Genomic DNA, 21,672 nt, shown 5'->3' on the forward strand with positions numbered 1-21,672 from the left:
TGTTTGCCGATTATTGGAACGGAAATCTAACTTAATTGATTAGAGATATTGAGAAGATCAATAGATTTTCAGTCACACTCATTCAAGTGAATAATGCAAATTAACTTCTATTACTGTCAAGCAATTGCAGTAAAAGCATTGATTCTTGTTCAGGGTATGCAGCATTAGTTTCCTTTACACCTTTCCAATTGAGGCCCCACAATTTGCCTTTGTGATGAGGCCTTGTGTTTGCTCAGGGATGGATTAAGAAGACGCTATTCATGGCTGTTGACGACAGGATTAATTTGTTGCCGACTGCTCAAGATAGCTCTTCAGCTGAAGCGTTGTGGACGTCAGGCTCTATTCTGTAAATGTGGCTGAGTTTCTGGAAGGCACAACAGCAGAATGAGCTGCCCTCTTGTAATGGAATTAACTTGCCCTAAAGCTGGCTACTATTTCCTTGCTTTGGATTTTCACCCATAAAAGTTCATTAAACACTGCCTTTAGTTTTTCTGGCTTCTGTCTACAGTTACTTCTGTGAGCCATCAGCTGTTTGGCTGCATTGAGGCTGGTGTCTGATACTTGGACTTGTCAAACTTTTGAAGGAGCTCAAGTGAAATGCTATTGGGCACATTCACAAGAAAATCTGTAAGTTCAGGGATCACCATCGGGTGAGGCAGGAATTGATTCTTGACAGAACCAATCAAATTGCAGTTACATGCTCTCGGCTTATTGTTTTTCCCTTTCTAGTTCAGTTTCATCTTTCATGAGTCGTGAGATTCTACACAATAACATATGCTATTATCATGTTATTTCAACTTACGTGACATGCCCTAAGGGTTCCGTAACAAAGATGTGATATTTTTTCTAACCTTGTCAAGGTGTACAAACAAAACTCTGGGAGCTATTTCAGAGAGGCCTATTGGGCATCCATTGACTTCCTCATCTGAAACAACGGAGTGACAGAAATCCATTAGATCCTATCATTGTTTCCTTCTGTAGGTGTACGAGGTCAGGCTGTGCTTTAGGCACATCCTTTAACTTTACGCCATGGTCGCAGTCAATAACTGAGACTGATATTTATCACTGCATTGTCGTGAAATGTTGGGAAGTGTATCGATGCTTGAAGGCCTGTTTTGTTGGGATAAAGCATATTGATACACTGTCGGGAGAAACTTCACAGAAAACACTTCAGATCCCTATCTTCTTATGTTCGTGTGTCAGATTGTTGTGTTGTCCTCATCATGATTTTAATGTCAACATGTCCTGTGTTTCATCAATGATTTATGACTTTCCTGGTGTCAGGGATAATATCTTCACTTATGCTCCATGAGGAATCAATCTGATAGGTCCCTCTGCTTGTGGAAAGGTTTGCTATAATGATGAGAATAGATCGGGATTGGTGACAAGGAACAAGTCATAGTTGCTGTCACTAGTATGGCCAAAGGAGACAATTTAGGACCGTCATCACCAGGTAGTCACCCAAGGAAGACAACTCACCACTGTGTGACTACATAAGGGAGGCAACTCACAGTTTACAATCAAGTGTATGACTACCCAAGGGAGGCAACTCACCACTGTCATCAACTTTGTGACCACATAAGGGAGGGGACTCACAGTTTGCCCTCATCTCTGAGCAGCAACCCCCACGTCACTCACAGCTGTCATCGCTGAGCAGCAACCCCAAGGGAGGCAACATAAGGGAGGCAACTCACAGTTTACAATCAAGTGTATGACTACCCAAGGGAGGCAACTCACCACTGTCATCAACTTTGTGACCACATAAGGGAGGGGACTCACAGTTTGCCCTCATCTCTGAGCAGCAACCAAGTCACCAAAGTCACATCTGTCATTGCCTGGCCCAAACACCTAATAAAAACAGTTGTGTGGTATCAGATGTCGTGGCAACTCGTGCTGTTACATGCTGTCCTCACCTTCCAGTAGACAGTTGGTCATTTCAATCACCTACATTGGTACAATGTGTGAAGCCCATTTCTGGTGATATTGCTGGAAAATTGTTAAAAATTGGTGTAAAACCATACACACTCACTAAATGCCAGTCTTAAAACTGTCTTCATTTGTTTTACCACATATTGAACTCTCTGTTTTAAGTATCATATTATCTTTTGTCAGAGAGGCATGCATAAAAATTCCCTGTTCTTGGTTCCCCACCAAGGGAACTTCCCATTGGATAATTCTTTATCTGGGCCTAGATTTTCAAAGCTCTCTCACTGCTAAGACAGTTGTAAGTGCCATGCATTAACATGAACTTAAGCCTGTCTTAGTGTTTAAGGCTTCGAAAATCTAGGCCAAGGAACATACCGCACACTGACAGTTCCTAACAATGACACCTACCCTGATCTTCTTTGACAAAAAAATATTATCTGGCTGAGTGCCTTCCTTCCATCTACATAGATCTGGCATTTCATTCTGTTGTTTGGCTTTTTGGGTTCTTTTTGGGTTCTTTTTGCTCCAGTCCAAAGGTTAAGTGAACACCTTAGAAAAGTTGAAAGAAAGACATGTTTCTTTACAAGTAACAAGTTCCAATTTCTTTTTATAAGAAACTGGTACATTTACTGTGACTGGTACATTTACTGTCATGAAGCATCACAGCCCTACTCAGCATGTTCAATGGGCAGCTGTCACACGTGGTGACACCCAGTGATTGTTACTATCATAAAATATTTCTAATATCCCCTTATAACTCCTGATATCCTGAAAAGAATTTGATTGTGTTAAATAGACAACTATAAGTACATGTGTGGAAATGTCTAAATAGCCATCTGCTCTGCGCAGGTAGATACATTCAATCGATGTGTTGACAAATTGCAAGCAAACTTCTTGTCATTGCTGAGAAATTGCAAGCTATTGAGTATTGCTTTAGGGACCTTGTCAAACCCTGGAATTGTTGTTTAACAACAGCCTTGTGTGACACAATATAAAGATGTTACCATGGTGATCATTTTCAACCAGATTGTCAAATGTAGTGTATGAATGGCTTTAATCAAACTTGCTAGGACTGGTATTTTTAGTATTGAGTTTCTGCTCAGTGGCCCTATTTAAATGGAGCCAAAGACCGCTGCAAGTTGTCTGAATCCTGTGTCTTGCAAACTGTCCCTAGGGAAGCTTTAGTTACCTCTGCCCACATATTCAAAAGAGTTAAATTAACAGAAATTAATGCTGGTGGGTAGTTCCTTAGGTTCGAACATTTTTTGCACAAGCTTTGAGGGAAATATAGCAGACTGTGTTGTGTGATGATGACTTCTTTCACTCTCAAGCTGAAATGGTACTCTATCAAAGTGAACTTACAGTTAAGTGTTGACAAGATTGTACTGTCGATTGTACAATGTATTAAAATTTTGTTTCTTGGGTAATGTGTTACGAATCTGAGTAAACAAAATAGCTTGACATGTTTTCTTGCACCTGTACTGAAAATTAACATTCATCCTTCTTCATGTACATGTATAATATATTATAACAGTGTATGACAATAGTGCTTGTCTATTGAAAGTTGATATTCCATTGTATTTCCCCAATAGATTTTTTTGTTGTTTGCCAATTGTTTTATGCTGCTTTGGTCACAAAGCAGGCATAATATACATATTATATACTGAAAGTTAGATGCAAATAGTTGCATTTTTTTTTAAACCACAGGAATCAGTTGATAATTCCTGCATTTTATCAATTTATTCACATTCATTAGAATTTCATACCATGGAATACCAGAAAATGGACATTTAATCTGACCCTTCCTGATCGTGCATGTTGTGAAACTTGAGGTTGGAATTGTTTTTCAGTAACCCATACTTGTTGTAAGAGGCGATTATCGGAATCCAGTTTTCAGGCTTGCTGACTTGGTTGGCACATGTCATTGCATCTCCATCACAAAGATCAGTGCACATGTCGTTGATCACTGGATTGTTTGGGCCACACTTGATTATTTAGAAACTGCCACCATAGAGCTGGATCATTGCTGAGTGCAGTGTTAAACAGCCATCCAGTCTCAATAATGTTCAACTGAGGTTTGTTATTTTATGGAGTTGGCAATGAGTTATTGCTTCGTTTAACCTGACATGCGATGTTGTGAAGCTTGAGTCAGTGTAGAAGCAATATGTTGTTTTCCGGAGAGGATGGAGCCTTGCAATTACAACACTCTTGTATGAGAATTATTACAGGTCATTTTGACTCTGAATCACACTAATAATTATGTCTATTTTTGTCTTTTCAGATATTTCTGATGATGAAAATTGGAATCCATGGGGTGAAGAGTTTGAAAATGAAAACAGTTTTATTCAACACCATGAACCCCCTAAAATTTTGTGGGAGATGGAGCATTCTCTTGGCCGGAGTCCTTTAGACAGCAAAGACAACAGCACGGAAGAGTTCATTGTTGAAGTATGGGGTAAAGCAGCAATTGGTGAGTTGGGTCAAGTTGAGTATTGGCTTGGATGGTTCATGTAAGCTTGAACGATTTTGAGTCTTGTTCGTTGTAGGCCATTTACAGTTTTTACATGTCTTGGGAGTATAAGGCCATAATGATGTCTTTGAATTGGATTTCTGACTCAGACCTAATATCTATGTGTAGATCATATACACTTCAGCATGAATCTGTATTATATCCTGGGTGAACTTTGACCAACCAATGAAATTGAAGATGGTTTCATGCATTTTGAACTGAGACTGCTTCAAATTCCCAATTTACATTCTTTTGTACAAACACCCCTTTGGGTGACCTGAGAACCAACAAAACATATATGTTATCCATGATATAATGGCACAGCTTTATTATTTGTCATTTAGAGCTTCCTGATGATGTTTGTTTTTGAGAAGAACTTCAGATATTCTTACTTGAATTCTCTACTCTCTAAACTGAAATTTTCCAAACCATGATGCTGATTACATAGCTTGAAAGTTCACTGACCCCAAAAGGAGCTGTCACATATCATCATGCAGTGGTCACAAGTAGCCATGCATTGCTGCAGTATTGCTGATGCAGCTTAAATCAACATTTGCTCACTCACTCCTAGATACAGGTGAGCTATGCAGCCAAGCGTCACCCTTTTTCTTTCCCGCCCTTAATACATGATGTACATATTCCTGATACATCCACAAACTGTATATGCAATGGGATGAGATGTATGCAAGGCTTCTTGTGCAAGTTAAAGATTATATCAACTTTATGCACAGCCTTTAGTTGTGTATGCAGACAAGATTATAGGCTTTTGAAGGCAACTTTCTCCATTTCTGTTCTTAGAAGATGTGACAGATGAAAAAGTGAGTTACACTGTGATATACATTGTTTGTTTGATGTTGGATTGTTCAATATCCTTGCTCAAACATTTGTTTGCTCAGTGGATATGAAATAATCCAGCTAGGTTTTGTCAATTGATACATTCTACATTTATGCATCAAAGGAATGATGACTTGCTTGGGGATGTGTGAAAACTATCTCCATTGGCGTTGACATCTACATTGTAGAAATTTAGAAAATTGGTAAGGTAGTGAAATACAAAGGTTCTCATTGGGAATGATTTTTGGGATGATGGTGTGATTCTGCAATGGAATATTGCATGTCCATGTATGTCACAAGTGACACAAGTTTCATAGATGGTGACACAGCCCAGTCATATCAGGTGCAGAGTTGTCTCCCTTGTATGTGTTTTGATTCCAGTTTGACGACGTCCGCTGGTGATGTCATCAGTAGCATACCCCAGCATACCAAAGTTTCAGTTAGCCATGCATGAAATTTTGCAAATGCTTTAAGCACTAGGCTACTCCACCATCCTATTGTGATGGATAACCATAAGTCACTTGGTTATTCCGTCAAACCAGTGTTTGACCAAACTGTTTAAAGTGAGTGAGCGTAGCTTTACACCACATTCAGCAGTATTAGAGCTATGTTGCATCTGATGGTAAATAATCAAGTCTGGACCAGAGAGTTAGTGATCAACAGCATCAGCCTTGATCTATGCAGTTGGGAGACAATGACATTTGTCAACCAAGTCAGAGAACCTGACCACCCGGTCATTTTAGTCATCTCTTACACAAAACATGGGTTACTGAGGACCAATTCTAACCTGGATGTTCATTGGTCGCTATGACTATAAGACTCATTTCCATCTCACCCTTTTCACTGCATGTGCTGTTAACTAGAAAGGCTGCCAGCCGCTTCAATATGATGATAGTCATGGTGACCCAATCTCTCCCATCTTGGTTACCTGCCGTCCAGGATATAATTGAAAGAACATCATTACTAAGACGGATATCCCCATGCATGGCATTTTCCATCTGATGTAATCTGTTTGAAAGATGACATATCATTTTTGACTCTCTTTCAAGAATAAGAACATTCAAGTCAGCTAGTTATTGGAAATTCTCCATAATTTAAAGCATCCAAGATTTTTTGTATATTTGCCATTTGATACCTGTTCTTTTAATTAATTTTGTGGTTACTGAGTGCACCATTTACAGTAATTACAGTATTTCATTAATTGACCAAAAAGTACATGACTTTCTAATTTCATGCTTCATTGGAACTATTTTGAACAAAGCTTCCATTCAATCAGAAGAAGTATGTTTTCAGATCATTTTGTCTTTTTCTAACTGATCAGCAGGATGATTTAATTTTCTGAGCAAATAAGTCATTATTGCTTTGACTTCTTTGCTTCATATCAAATTCTGAGCATCAAGTTGAGACAGATGTTCGAAGTCAGGGCAGTATTTTCAGAAGAGTGGCTTCGGTAATTGAAAGTTTTCCAGGTTAGATTTATCATTCCATTTAAAAGATCAAATTCATTATATCTTTCTGTTTGGAACAAGTAGGTCAATAGCAACAGATTGTTCCAGGAGTAATTGAGAAAAGACCTTCAGACCTAAAAGGCTTCAAACAAAATGAAAATATTGAACAAGAGGTTATTTATCTGTCTGTCGAGTCAGCAGGTCTGGAGAAAAAGAACTAGTTCAGAATATCATTCAGTTTGGTTCTTGGAGGATGTATGTTTGAGGTTTAATTAAATCTATTGGCATCCTTAACTGGCATGTGGTTCATCTTGGGGTGGACTGAACAGAAGGCCTGAAGCCAGACAGACATACAGTTGGTCATTTTAAAGGCGGCTTTGTACCAAATGAATTATTCCATCTTATGCAGGGAGACTTTGGGGTTTTCACTGCCCGACTGCCTCAATGGGGCAACAGGGCGCAGAACTCAAGAAAGAAACAAATCTATAGGAGAAAATGTTATGGGTTTTTATTCTTTTTTTCATATCGAGGGTAATGTCAGATCTGAAACGTGTTGAATGGTGGAGGCAAAGTTTGCTGAACTAGATGATAGATATCAGGTGACAAAATGGCTTGTGAATAATGAATTAAGAAATATTTGGTTGCTATTACTTATTCTGTTCCTCTTGGTAAGGTCTTGATTTACATAACGTATATCAGATGACAGTCATTGTTTGGAGAACCCCATCAGGCCCTGCATGAATGACATAGTTTTAAGTTTGAACTCGAAACAAATGAAGGATATATTAATGAACAGACACAAGTACTACTGTAAGAGTTCCTCCCGTTCACCCATCCCAAATAATGTCTGCAAATTAATATATTCTTAATGAAATCTAACACAACATTTACTGGAGAACTCACAAAAATACCTATAAACCAAAACATTAATTACAATATATAGGGTCAAACCACATAGCGGTACCTCTGTTACTCTGCATGCAGTAGCAAGAAATGGAACAGAAGGAACTGTTTTGCAGTATTACACCTACAGTCAACTCATTGTTGAGTAAAGCAACTCTGCTTGGCCAAGGAGTGTTTCTGCTTGAAGTTTGCTATACATCTAAAAATTGAGTCCCTCTGTGGTTCAGTAGATAGAGCATTTGCCCGGAGATGGCCAGAAGTTGTGGGGTTCAACTGAGTCATGTCAATTAATTTGGCAGTCAGTATGCTGAGTCTGAGCTGAATTCCCTGTTAGAATTGTCGAGGGGTATCACTGACACAAAGACACACGTTTGCATGCAGGGCACACCCACACACAGGCATGCACGCTCCCGCAGGCACACACAAATGCACACATGCACAAATTCACAATAACATGCATATCACTTTATCTGTCATCACAAAGCCTAAAAAATTTTGGGGGTAGTGGGTTCTATTCCCCACATGGGGTCATTGTGTGAAGCCCATTTCTTGTGTTCCCTGCCATGATATTGCTGGAATATTGCTAAAAGCTGAGTAAAATCAACCTCACTCACTAAAACTTTTGTGTCTACCAGCACAGACTTGACTTTTGACACTGTTTTCAGTATATTTTACAGACATTGATTAACTAGCTTATTAGTCTGCAAAGACTTTTACAAAACTCTGGACTCAGGCTAGTGACTGAAGTTGAAGACTACTATATTAACGAAATAAACTTGGACGTCATTTCAGTCTGACTTTCAAAACATAGTCCCACCAGTTCCTCAATTCGGACCCACTTATTGTGGTTTCAAAACCACTAGTATTGTGTTTGAAGTGTAAATAACAAGCGCCACACTCACCACAAATAGCTTGTCCAAGATGTTACCTAGGTGTAGCCTCCCGAGACTAAGCCTTGATCATTGCTGCTTGGAATCTATCAGACCAAGACAGACCTGCTTCAGAGATCTCCACTCGATACCCTCACCCTGAGAGGAAAAGTCAGCTAAGGGGTCACACCACCAATGAATTTGTCTTTAAGGGATCCTTTAATTTGGTGGATTTGTTAGAAATGGTTGTGACGCCTAGAGTCTTCTCTGAGGAGAGTGTCTGTGAATGTAATCACATCTCGGAATGGTTGCTACAAGGGACGACAGATTTAACTCATGTCGACATTCCCAATATGCAGCTCAAAATTGGTTCATGTAAAAGTCGGGTGGCAGCGGTTGTCCTCTTCAAAGTACACAGTATATAGGAAGGTTTTAGGGAATGTTTCACATAGCCCGGTGGATCTTGATCTATCTAGTGATTTAGCTTGGCAAGTCTGAGCCTTAATTGATTGTCCTCACTTGACCCATATGTTCAGAAGAACACTTGAAGCCCGATTTAAGTTAAATTGCGAACAGCAAGCGACTCAAATATGTTTAAAATCTAGAAAGGTAGTTTGAATAGAAGCTGTTCATGAATGTAGTTCTCTTAACAAAGTTTCTGATAAAAAAAATTTCAGCTTTCAAACATGATAAAACAGGTGAGGTGGCATATATATGTTTTTGTTGAATTTAAAGAAGAAAAAAAAAAGATAAAAAAATGTGAAATGTATTCAGTGCTATATGCCATAAAAAAATTTCTTAAGGTTTAAAGCATGAACATGATTAAGCTTGAAAACCAAAGTTCAATAATCATGGCAGAGTGCACTGGAACATAACTGCTGAAAGGATGTGTCAGATTTCTACTAGACACGGTATCAAGTCTCTGTCATAGACACTGTGGATGCCTCAAAAACAGAAATCCCATCCATCTTGTGTATTTATGCTGGTGATAAGTAGGTGGAAAATTCAAATCAATGTTTAGAATCCATAAGAAAACTATACATTACTGTTATGCTGATCCATCAGACCATGTACAAGATGTTGACGTCAAATCAAACAAACGCAGTGTGATTGACACTTATGTTATTTTTCAGTTGATGGCTGACAATGTCAGACCACAAAAGCTGAAGTGCCCACTTAATGTGAATTTACCATACTCAGGAATTTGGAGTAGTCAGGATCAGGAAATCCGTCAACCAATCATTTTAAATTAAATAAAAGTGCATCCAATGAACACTGCCTGTAAATTTTGTAAATGGCTAGGCATAGCTGGTCAGGTGGCCACTCCAAATGGAGTGGTTTAATCTGGGTTAATATTAGTCTTGCATGTCAGATACATCCATCTTGACTGGTCTATCATGTAAGCGACAGCTCCGATGTTCTTCATAGCAGCCCCTTGGAGATACTTGGTCCAAATGAGTCTAGCAATTAGTTATATTCCCTTCTGGCAAGCCCCAATTAGGCTGGTAGTTATAGAATCTGGCCTTCCATTCAAGGAGATTGATAATGGTTGTTTTTTTTGTCATGCAGAACTGGCTATCACTATTAGGAGAAGTGGAAGTAGGGGATATAATCAGATCTTAAGATGATTGCATACCCCAAGGCAATTTTGTGACCCTCAGTTTCAGAGGTGGGTCTTACAACTTGTACATGAAATAATCATGGGCCAAAGAGTCTTATTTTATGGAGTGGAGCTTGAATGCTCATATAAACAGTTAATTATCTCCTTATGGCACATGCTATTAGAATGAAGTCATGTTATATATAGAAAACAAGAAACTGTTTTTTTACTGTTTTGCACAGGGATTATGTTGGGGTGTTGAGAGCTTCTAATTTGGTCACCATTGTTTAGATTGGTTGTCTATTGCACAATTGGTTGTGAAATTTGTAAAATGTTGATTTGTTGTATTTTGGTTTCCAGTTGTTTCTTGTGTTTAATGCCAACTCCACAGTTTTCCAGCTATATGACCAGACAATCCAGTGATCAACAGCATGTGTCAACCAAGTCAGTGAGTATGACCACCTGTTCCTTTATGACAAGCATGGGTTGCTGAAGACTGAAGGATTGCAAGGATTGCTTCTAAGGATTGCATTTTTGTACAGAATGGCAAATCGTCATGGCTTGGCAGCTTCTTCAACTAGTATAATCATAGGTATTAATCAGCAAACCTAATCAAACCCTTAGATGAATGGAAATGTTTTTGTAGAGATGTCTTGATCTGAGATCTTTTCTACATAGGATGACTTCGTTGGGATGGCCTAGTGATTAATGTGTTTGCTGATAGATAGTGGATAGATCATCTGCTGGGAAAGAAATCATGCTGACACATGTACGTCGTCATGCAATAAGAGACTAAACCCTCTTTCATCTCATCATTGGGGTGGTGGGGTAGCATTGTGGTTAGTGCCCTTGCTCGTCATGCTGAAGACCTGGGTTTGATTCTTCTCATAGACACAATGTGTGCAGCATATTTTCTGGGGTCCACTACTGTGATATTGCTGGAATAGTAATAAAAGCGGTGTAAAACTATAGTCAATCAATCAAGAAAAGTATGGTCACAGGATGTCTGTGTTGTCAACCATTTTCAACATGGAGGCTTCAAGTGGTGCTGGAAGAAGTCACTTTTGTGTGGTCTGCTGTCGCTGCTTCATTACAAAGCATTATGATCACATATTTGCTAGGATCGCTTGAACCTAACCCGAAACTTTGCTGGAACAATACACCGAAGCTATCTCTTCAGAGAGAATTGAATGTCAGTAACAATCCAATGTTTTACTACTTGTGGCAGAAAACTTTAAATTTTGTATGTGTGTAATGCTGACTGAAGAGTGAGTGAGTGAGTGAATTTTGCTTTATGCTGCACTCAGTAATATTCGAACTTTTGTAACTCTCCCAGATTTTCGAAGCTCTCTTAGCACAAAGATAGTCGTAAGTGTCGTATATTAACATTAATGTACAACTGTCTTAACCCTAGGAGACCTTGGAAATTCTAGGCTCATGTCTTCACAGGTATGCAGTCCGAAGAATCAGTTGAGGATTAAAGAACAGATGGATGATTCATGGTGTCTACTAGAGTAGACAACAATGAGATTGTTTGGCTCGTTATTTTCCAGTATTGAAGCATCCGAACAGATATGAAGTTATGGCAACTTCTTTAACATGAACCTCTTGTACTTCTTGATGGATCTTACTCCATATTCTCTGATGATGGAAGGTGACATTCATAAATTTAGACCTTACTTGTGTCACATCTAAATGCCATTCAAAAACTTTATATGACCTTGAAGTATTGTGTTTTTTGCAAATCAGTGAGGAAGATGATATTGCATCTGTAACCAATGATGTGTTGATGAGTGAAATGAGTTTCAAGAAAGTTCAATTACCACATTTTGTTTGGTTTTTCATTGCCATCAAAATATTCACTTCTCAATCAGAATTCTGAACATTCAACCACTGAAAAGAATACTCTTGTTGAGATATTCCCAAGAATAAAGTAAAATATTAATATTATTTTTAAAAAATAATGTTTCATACATAACTTGAAGTTTACTTTGATGTCCTGGTGAAATGAAATTAAAGTAGGAAGAGAAATAATTTGTACTGATGTCAAATCGTGTGTGGTCATAATATCATTGTAATGATGTTTGCTTGTTTCTAGGGTTGACAAAGACATTTATCACAGCCATTCATGATATCTTCCAGATGTGTTTATCTGTCAGTATTTAAATCTTTTAGGAATGCTATAGATTTCTCTTTTAATCTCTTGAGATTGATAGCGTATTTATGTACTCAGGAAATATTGACAGCAACTGATATACTATTTTCAGGAAGACTAATTGTAAATGAGCATCAGACATTGGTTCCCAAATGACGTATGATATTGATTGTGCAGTTTTAATTTATTGTCATTTATCGTTGGTAAGTGCGTGTTGCAAGAAGCAGAGTTAGGTTGTTTGGTTGCAGACTAGAATGTGCCAGACAGGTGGGCAGAGGGGATACAAGGTTCTCACATGGCCTGGCCGAAACAGTAGGGTTTATAATCCCGGTCATATGTCCAGATTAAACAAACAGTCAAGCTCAAGTGTTTTGCCAAAACAAATACTGCGTGTATCAAGGGTCATGTTCCTAGTAGTGATAGACCAGTGACATTTGGCAGGCTTGGGTCTTGTTCTGTTGAATGTGATGAAGGAGTCATGCTCAAGGTGATGACAAATGACCATGAAATTACCATTGTGTTTTTATTTCACAGAAAATATATATCTCTGATTTTACTTCATGAGTGGTTTGCCAAATATGCCAATACTTTTGGGACAGCAAAGCATGTTCATGTTCTCAGGAGCACAATCAGATAACCTAGTGGTTGAAGTGTTTGTTCATGAGATGGAAGATCTGGGTTCAGTCCCAGTCACTCACTCACTCTGTCATTGACTCACTCCATCCAACCATCAATTAGTTCATTCTCTCTTATTCAGCCAATAACATTATCTTTGACAAGCGTGTTTGATCACATGTTGCTCCCGATCCAACCCATTCAGTGTTGTTCATGATATTGACCACTAATATGCCATGTCCTTACTCACTCACTCATCTCACTCATCAAATAACATACCAGTGCCTGTTACTTGTTACTTCTGACATGTTTTTATATTCAGAACAATGGAATATCAACCCATACAGACCACTATGCCGCTTGTTTAAGGAAATGGCCACAACTGATGCAGGCCAGGTGCCAAACCAGCATTTATTTCACGCCACGGACAGAATGCAGATAATGTTGGACCTTCTTTTGTGACTTCATAGAACAATGCTATGACATCATCAGCTTACATATTCCAACCATGTTTCCCCCAAGAGTTTTTTAGCGTGATTGTCTGCAGCATTATAGCTTGCGGAACAAAAACAGTTCTGTGAAAGAAACAAGTTGTTCCCTGAATATTGAGATGGCCTTGAGAAGGTCAAACCGTGTCTCAACACAGTGGGCTGGAAGACTAGTGCAAATTGAAATAGATGGTGGTGTTCCCATATCACAACAGAGTTGCCCAGCACCTGTGTCAAGACTCATTCACTAACCACTTCCTTACAGTTAGTTTCTCATCTCTGTGTGTGCCTACCACTGCTTTTCAGCTGTACCAGTTTGCTGTGTTTGATGGGCTTAAAATGTTTTCTTCGGTCCTTGGATTTTGCTGTTGCATTGAACTGAATATAATCTTATTTAAGGAGTACACCTCTTGATGAGTTTCTTTGTATTACATTCCCCAGTTTTCTTTTCTTTCTCTCTGGTGGGATAGATGCCACATAATTTGTTCATCTTGTCATGAGCCTAATTTGGAATTTTTGCGTCTTCAATTTCATTTTCACAGTCTGGTGATTGACATCATGAGCTTCAATCTACACAACATGCATCAACTTAGCTGGTTTGACCACCTGTACTCCCCAATTACGACAAGCGCATGTGACTGAATACTCATTCTTCCTTGGTTCGTCTTGTGTTGGAAGATCTAGAATTGACCATCCACAATCCAGAGATTGATGTCTAGGGCTGCAACGATCCCCCCAGATCTCCATTGTATTTGATTTTGATATTGTATTTGATATTGGACTCTCAATTCCATCATTTCCTGTTCCATTCTTCATACAAGTGAAAACATCAGGCTTCGTTTAACTCTCAGAGTTTAAGTGGACCAGCCTTTTTGGCAGGAAATTTATCATCAGAGTCATGATGTCTACTAATGGCAATGCTCATTGGATAATTATGTTTTGCCTTATTTTAGCACTTGAAACTGCTTGAGCTTGATTAAAAATGATGTTCTGGTGCTGAAATAGATATTCAAACATCAAAATAGTGATAATGGTTATTAAAATTCGTAAATTAAGATGTCAGATTCAGTTGTTGATGAACCAAATCAATTCATTCCAGCCCTATCAATATCCTGAGCATCGATCATTGTGTGCCATCCAGTCAACAGTATTACTGAAAATGACAACCCAATACACATAATAGGTGTTTCTAACAATTAGCAACTAACATTTCCCTTCTGTTTTCATTTCTGTAATCTGAATTACTGATTCTTTAGGAGAAGATGCATCTTTTCCATTTTCAAAACCAAACAAACTTGTTCTGACAGTTTACATCCCGATACTTTTGGGCTTGTGTTTTTCACTCATGGTTAGTGGTACTATCAACTGTCTGAGGTTTGCCATATTAGGCAGTTTTTATACAGTATTCTGGGCACTACATCTCACCAACAGCTACGAACAAGACATTAATGATTCACCTGTCACTGAAAAATGTAAAGGGAAAACAAAGCCAGATAACTAATGACAACAGGGACTTCATGTGGAAATAAAGGTGTTTGCGTAACAGTTTCCGTTTTGTTGATAGCCATGAAAAAAAACATCTTACTCCTAAAGTATTAGACATTTTGCAGGGAGAAGATGAAAGAGGAGGGGGCATTAGGTGAAATAATGAATAATTATTCTCCCATTTTTTTTAACAAGGGATGGTCGCAGGGCAGCATGCTTTCTCTGCGAATGACCCCCAAATGCCAGCGATGTTGGTGTAAGTCGTTTTCCAGAACGGCCAATTGTTCCATTTTGTTGGTCTAGACAGACATAGCATGAGATGCCAACATAACTGATAGCTATTGTCAGTGGTGCATTGTTCTCACTGCACTGCATTTGACTGTGGCATTAATTTTGTAAACAAAACTCAATTCTGCTTAGCCAGATTAGGGAAAAAAAATAATTTAAAGGCAGACAGATTATGAGAGTAAAAAAATTTGCAATTTATGTTCTATTCTTTGAATGTAATTTATCTGCTGTTTCCTGGCCATCCAGGTGATAAATTTATTAACCGAAGATGTATTGAAGTTTCTGTTGATTATGCTGTTTATTGGTTACACCCTTGAGAATGCTCTTGAAAATAAGTCATTCTCAGGATCAATATTTTGGAGTCACTCATTATACAAGAGGAAAGTTAGTAAAATATATTGAATATTCAACTTCCAAGAGTGCAGTTCATTTGCATCTGAAATAAACCATTCCAGCCCATAACATGTTGGTTGACTCATATTTGCCATTTTCTCTAAATAAAACACCTAAATGTGTCTCCTAGGTGTTTAGCTATTTTTTTAAAAAATTTTTTTGACTCATCACAAGTGTAAGAAAAAGAAAAAATCCCAAGCCATTTTAATGAAGTTGTCATGATTGTAAAGAAAGCTGTATTTCATTGTTGCCTGATGCAGTACATGATCTCCATGTTTCAGTGTCAGATTTCTGTGGACATATTTGTTGTCCTGCCTTCCCACTTTATCTTCAGCAGCCTTGCTCAGGTTGCAATATGACCTTGTCACAAGTGACAGTTTCTCAGTGGATCAAGATTTTGAACTCACCCTGATATAGAAAAACACCTCATTATAAAACCTCCACCCTTACAATAGGATTGAACTTTTGCCCCTCCCGAACAATTTGTCAAGGACAATCTCCTATCAGTTTGTTCCAATTGCTGTAAATTGTCCACACACCCCTATTTTAATAGTCTGGTATCGTTGACCATTATTTCTGCATTAATCAATCTAATCAAGTCTCACTACGAATATTTCTCTGAACTTTTGACCACACCTCAAAAGACTTGGTGTTTGTCTTGGCCAAGATGAGGATAGGGATCAGGGGGTATTTAGTGGAAAACCTCTTAAAATAAAAATTAATTACACTTTATTGACAATGTTTCAAAGAATTCAGGTTTCATGGTCTTGAAGCAATTACAAAATTTGGTGATAACGCTGGTTTCAAAGCCAGTCTCAAATCAACTTTCAAGATTAACCATTTAAGATAGGGAGTATCAGAAAGATGGACACCCCCATCTTGAACCTCGACTATTGTTTGTATTTTGGTTGAGGGATCCTATTCACCTCAACAAAGGTCAGTTGTCCTCATGTTGTCTTCACTTAATTCTTCCTGGGATAAAAAGAGAAATCTTGCTTTGATGTGGCGAGTAATAAAACAACTCAGACAAAGTTTATGAGTCTCTGTAACTTGGCTGCCCTTTATGTAGACAGTAGACATGGGGTTAAGATGATGAGGAGCCTCTGGTCGTCATACTGCTGTTGTTTTACAGGGAAGGTGAATGGTAGAATGATAGGTTGTCCAGGCAACAGCTTCTAAGTTGCACATTAACCTGTAATCAGTGTTGAAATAGTACCACAGTCTGATACACAAGTCAGGGCGGTGCTCTTTGCCACCTTCTTTTACTGATATGTTGCTTCTTGATGAAGCATGAAATTGTCCCGCCTGTGTATTTGGCTTTGCTAGGATCTACCGGTATGTTAATGGAACTTAGCAATACCAAAATGACTTTGCTTGATAAGTATAAATATGTATGGCCGTGGGTGTTTTTGTCATATGTGTAGAAATGAAGCAAAAATCATGTTAAAACAACTCACTGATTTTCTGTCTTAGTGAAGGTATGAAGTGTAAATGATATTTAAACCACCGATCGTGTTTCTGTCTAATGTAAAGTATGAATGATGATTAAATAACTGGTTTTAAGTTGTCATTTTATTATTATAGGATATTTTTATAGCTCACATATCCATACAATTAGTACATGCTCAAGACGCTGGGTTATTTTTTTCAAGTATTATTATATGAGGTGTAAATATATGTTATATTGATTTATGTTCCATCTGAATATATGAGGCTGGTTTTGTTTCTGTCATAACTGTAGAAGTCAAGAGTATACACAACAGGCTGTCTAAGTGTAGATTTTAGTTGTAAATGATGTTTATATGGCTGGTTGGGATGTAGTCTTAAGTGTACATGTTCAGTGTAAATGTCATTTAAGTGACTGCTTGTGCTTCTGTCTCAAGTCCGAATGTTGTGCATAAATGATGTGAATATGGGTGGTGGTTGTCTTAAGTCGTCGTTGTCGTTGTCGTCGTCAGCGTCATCGTCGTTGCCGTCATCATCATCTCCTGCATTGGGAGGTTGTTGTTGTGATATTTACAAATATGGACAGTGGATGCACATTTACATGTTTTCAAAAAAGACTCATTAGTGATTAAAGAGTGTGTTTGATTATTAATTACATAACAGAGGGAAACATGTATATGTGACCATGAATATGTTCATATGTTTATGGCATCTGCATAATGATTTACACTGTTCATGATTGTGAATTGAAAGATAAGGACATAACCCTGCACAGCTATTTGTTGTACCTGACAACTTAGAGACATCCATGGCCCTTGGTCATATAAGAGAAGACAGTGAGTGTAATGACATCAAAGATGTGTAAAAGCTCCAAGCCCCTCACTCCAGTGCTAGACTAACAATAGCAATCATTGGCCTCTCTCTCGGTTATCAGATAAATGTTTCTCTTCCACATTTCTGTAGCATCACACAGGCAATGGCCCACCTAATGTTCATTCTCAATTATGAAAAATAAGACAATTTTAGAACTATCTGATATCCTAGACCATAACCAAGCCAACGTTATTAGCATCGGCCAAGATAATATCAGCATAGTCTCCATTACGTCTTTGTTATTATTGGTACAAACTGTAAATATCCTGTAAGTTCCACACAGTCAACTGTAGATATCATCCAAATGTGATAGATGGAGAAGATCCCTCAGAACTCCAGGATTAATGGCTTTTGTCCGTATTCCAGTATTTTCATATTGCATCTCCCTTTATCATGTATCTTTTATTTCTTATGTCAGCTGTAAAAATGTTCTTGATTCTTCTTTTCATCACAAACCAGGACAAGATAAAATTGAAATTGACAAAATAATGCAATTCTCTTCTGTTTTGAAATCTGAGAGTGTTGAGGAAATTCGCCATGGATTTCTTCAAAGAAACACTTTGTGGATATGTTGGCTAAAAGAGACTGATGTCAGATTTCAACTTTGAACAACTTTCCTGGGATTAGGTTATTTGTAAAAGCTTCATCACTTTGACGGAGACAGTTTGCATCCAAATAAAGCAGTTACAAACTCCTAGGGTCTGGGGAATACTAAATGGAATGTTCTGTCTTTAAGCATGTGGAACCATGAGTCTACTACGTAGGCTATTGGATAGAGCACCTGCCTGGAAAGGGGATCATTGGTAGTTTGATGCCTGTCATCCAAAAAGATTTTGTTTGATGGATTTTCTTATTGCCTTGACTGGCATTAAAGGGGAGAAATCAAGGACTGATTGGGTAAGTGTACCTGTGGGTGACATATCTCTGTGGGCAGTCTGGACTAATGACAGTCATCAACAAGCACACACACGTGACTGTTTATGTCCAATAATCTCAAACGTGATGTTATATCCCATTTCACCTCTCCTGTATGCATGTGACATTTAATAATTTGTCAGTATGATTCAGATTTATCATGTGAATGAATAGAAAGTAAAACTCCAGACGTCTGCTTTCCTCTATCCATGGAAGCGAAAGATGTGTCCAGAATCTCTGATTTCATCTGACTGTCTTGTCTTGTGGACTTGTGGCCCTATAGACATCATCAATATGAAGCCAAAATTCATCAATATTATCTATATGAAGTGTTGCTTTGATTGCTAAATGCTTGTCTGGGAGAGTATCCGTCCTATGAGCTTGTAGTGGATATGGATGTAAGCCAATCACAACTTGAGAGACTTTGAAGTGAGGACAAGATAGAGGGTGCTGTAGCCATGGAGTGAGGATATATGACGCTCTTTTTTTTTTTGATTACATCTTCTTTAGTCTTTGTAGTCTTCACCATGAGGGTTTTAGTGATACTTTGTCTTCAGTAACCAGTGGTTGTCGTATATTGGCGACTAACAGGATCGGATGGTCAGGCTTGCTGACTTGGTTGTTCCCAGATGCATAGATCGATGTTCATGATGTCAGTGACTAGATTGACTGGTCCAAGATTTGATTATTTATAGGCCATGGATATGGAGCTGCGGCTTGTTTCACAAGCTCGTGAGCCTAATATCTTGTACGTTTTCTCATTTGTACCTTATATACTGTAAGATAGGAGGTATGAATGCAATGAGAAATGTTACGAGATGTTAGGCTTATGAGAGCTTTGTGAATCAGAGCCTTGGAATATTGCTGAGTGTGGTGTTGAACAATAAACTTTAGTGTTTAAAGATGTTTGAGAGCCATTTGTTGACCATTTGTCAGCTGCATACTAAGCAAGTGCATAGAGTTAATATATATCTGCGCTGACGTGAAAGGGTAACATGAGGATAAAGTGGGATTAATGAGAGAGACGTCAATTAAGTACAGTAAGGTTGTACTGAATGGGCTGGATGTGTTCACAAGGCTGACTGTAGTAACACCAATGATAAGGCAATCAACCTGTCCATTCACAGCTAATGATGAGATTACACCATTGTAGAACACAGGCAGGGTGAGAGAGCAAGTGCAAGTGTCACATACAGTCAGCAGACTGCACAGGCAAACAAATTCTCATTGGATGAGTTTTATATTTAAATGTACATAGTCATTGCTTTGTTTCATACTGTTTTATAATGGACCCAATATTATTTTCTTGATCATTTTACCTACAAATAGGTACAGACTTCTCTCAGTGTCTTCCATATCCTGCAATTACCTGAAGTCCCAAGACATATATATATGTGGCTGAAATTTGAAAAGTAGCTTTCTGTTACCAATTTCTGATTCAAACTTTTGCACAATTGAAAAACAAGTGCTGTCAGCCTCAGAATTCCAATAAACAACGGTCATATGTGTGAAAATGTGTTTTTGTTATAAGCTTTATGACTACATTCTTTAGCATGTGGCAGTGCTTAAAATGCATTTATTTATATCTGTCAGTTCATTATGAGCAAATGGTAGGGGGACCTTCTTGTTAAGGCATCATCAAGCCCATAGTGTTTCCCACTATGTTATATAATTATTTCTGGAATACTGCTTGAAACGACACTCACTCACTCATTCACTCACTCACTCACTCACTCACTCACTCACTCACTCACTCACTCACTCACTCACTCACTCACTCACTCACTATGAACGTAGTTCACAGTATGTCCACAGCTAAGACATTGGCAAACAGTAATCCTTGTGATTCACTGAGTGACTAAATGTTAACTCAAGCCCATAGTTGTAAAGTAAGCTGTGGGGATATGTTGTTCAGTGTTCAATAGTACACGACAGTGTAACTCATCTGGCTGTAGGCATTCTTAGTGATGACATTTTGAAATAATAACCACACAAGATATTGATTGGAAGATGGTATAATTGGAAAAAAGATACAATATCTTTATAATATGACAACGGATGAGCAGAGTTTGAAATTCAGTCCACCAGGTCTAGACTGATTGTATGGCAGGCTGCAGTTTTTTTATCACTGGGGTGAAAAACAAGATCGCGTGATTAGCATGTACTTCCATCTGCAGCTGTTTTCAGTTTCAACAGCAGAACTTGTTAACTGTTACATATTTCTTGATGAAATTAGGTATGCAGATGGTGTACAGGTATACAGGCACATTGGTGCCTCTTAGTGCTCATTCTCATTTGGAACTCCAAAACTATTGGTTAAATCTGGATTAAATTTGCCATACAGATCAGTCAAGTTGTAAATTGATACACTGTTTCCTTCACTGAACTAAAGGCAACAAATGGCAGTCAACCAACAGTGGGATATAACTGGCTATAACATGTATGAATTGCAGGATAGTGAGGGGGATTTGTCAGGTATTTTACTTGTGTTACACTACCTTTGTTACCAGCTCCTGGCACCTGTTGGGTATTCAGCAGTATTAAAGCTTTATAGCAGTGGTCTGTAAATATTACAATCTGGACCAGACAATCTGCTGATTGACATCAGGAGCATCAATCTGTGCTTTAGTCGGTTGGTTTGCTGCCCTCAGCAATATTTCAGCTATATGGCAACAGTATGTAAATAATCAAGTCAGGATCAGACAGTACAGTGATCAACTGCATGAGCTTTGATCTGCACAAGTGGGAACCAGTGACATGTCATTCAAGTCAGTGAGTCTGACCACTGAACCCTAATAGTTGCTTCTTACAACAAGCATAGTCGCCTTTTGTGGCAAGCATGGGTTTCTGAAGACCCATTCTACTGGACGCATATTCACAGGGTGCATTGGTTTACCGAATGGAGGGTTACTCAGAGATCCCTTC

The 21,672-nt window shown here is 38.4% G+C and overlaps 1 protein-coding gene across 1 annotated transcript in view; it reads left to right on the plus strand.

The window, feature by feature from the left end:
- LOC137296179 (ribitol-5-phosphate xylosyltransferase 1-like) overlaps nucleotides 1-21,672 on the plus strand; it is a 178,616-nt gene that overhangs the window by 80,171 nt on the left and 76,773 nt on the right. The window contains exon 2 of the mRNA XM_067827891.1: nucleotides 4,208-4,396. Coding sequence (XP_067683992.1) covers nucleotides 4,208-4,396 — 189 coding nt within the window. The remainder of the gene's footprint in view (nucleotides 1-4,207; nucleotides 4,397-21,672) is intronic.

The sequence above is a fragment of the Haliotis asinina genome, chromosome 9 (assembly GCF_037392515.1).
Source record: "Haliotis asinina isolate JCU_RB_2024 chromosome 9, JCU_Hal_asi_v2, whole genome shotgun sequence".
NCBI lineage: Eukaryota > Metazoa > Mollusca > Gastropoda > Lepetellida > Haliotidae > Haliotis > Haliotis asinina.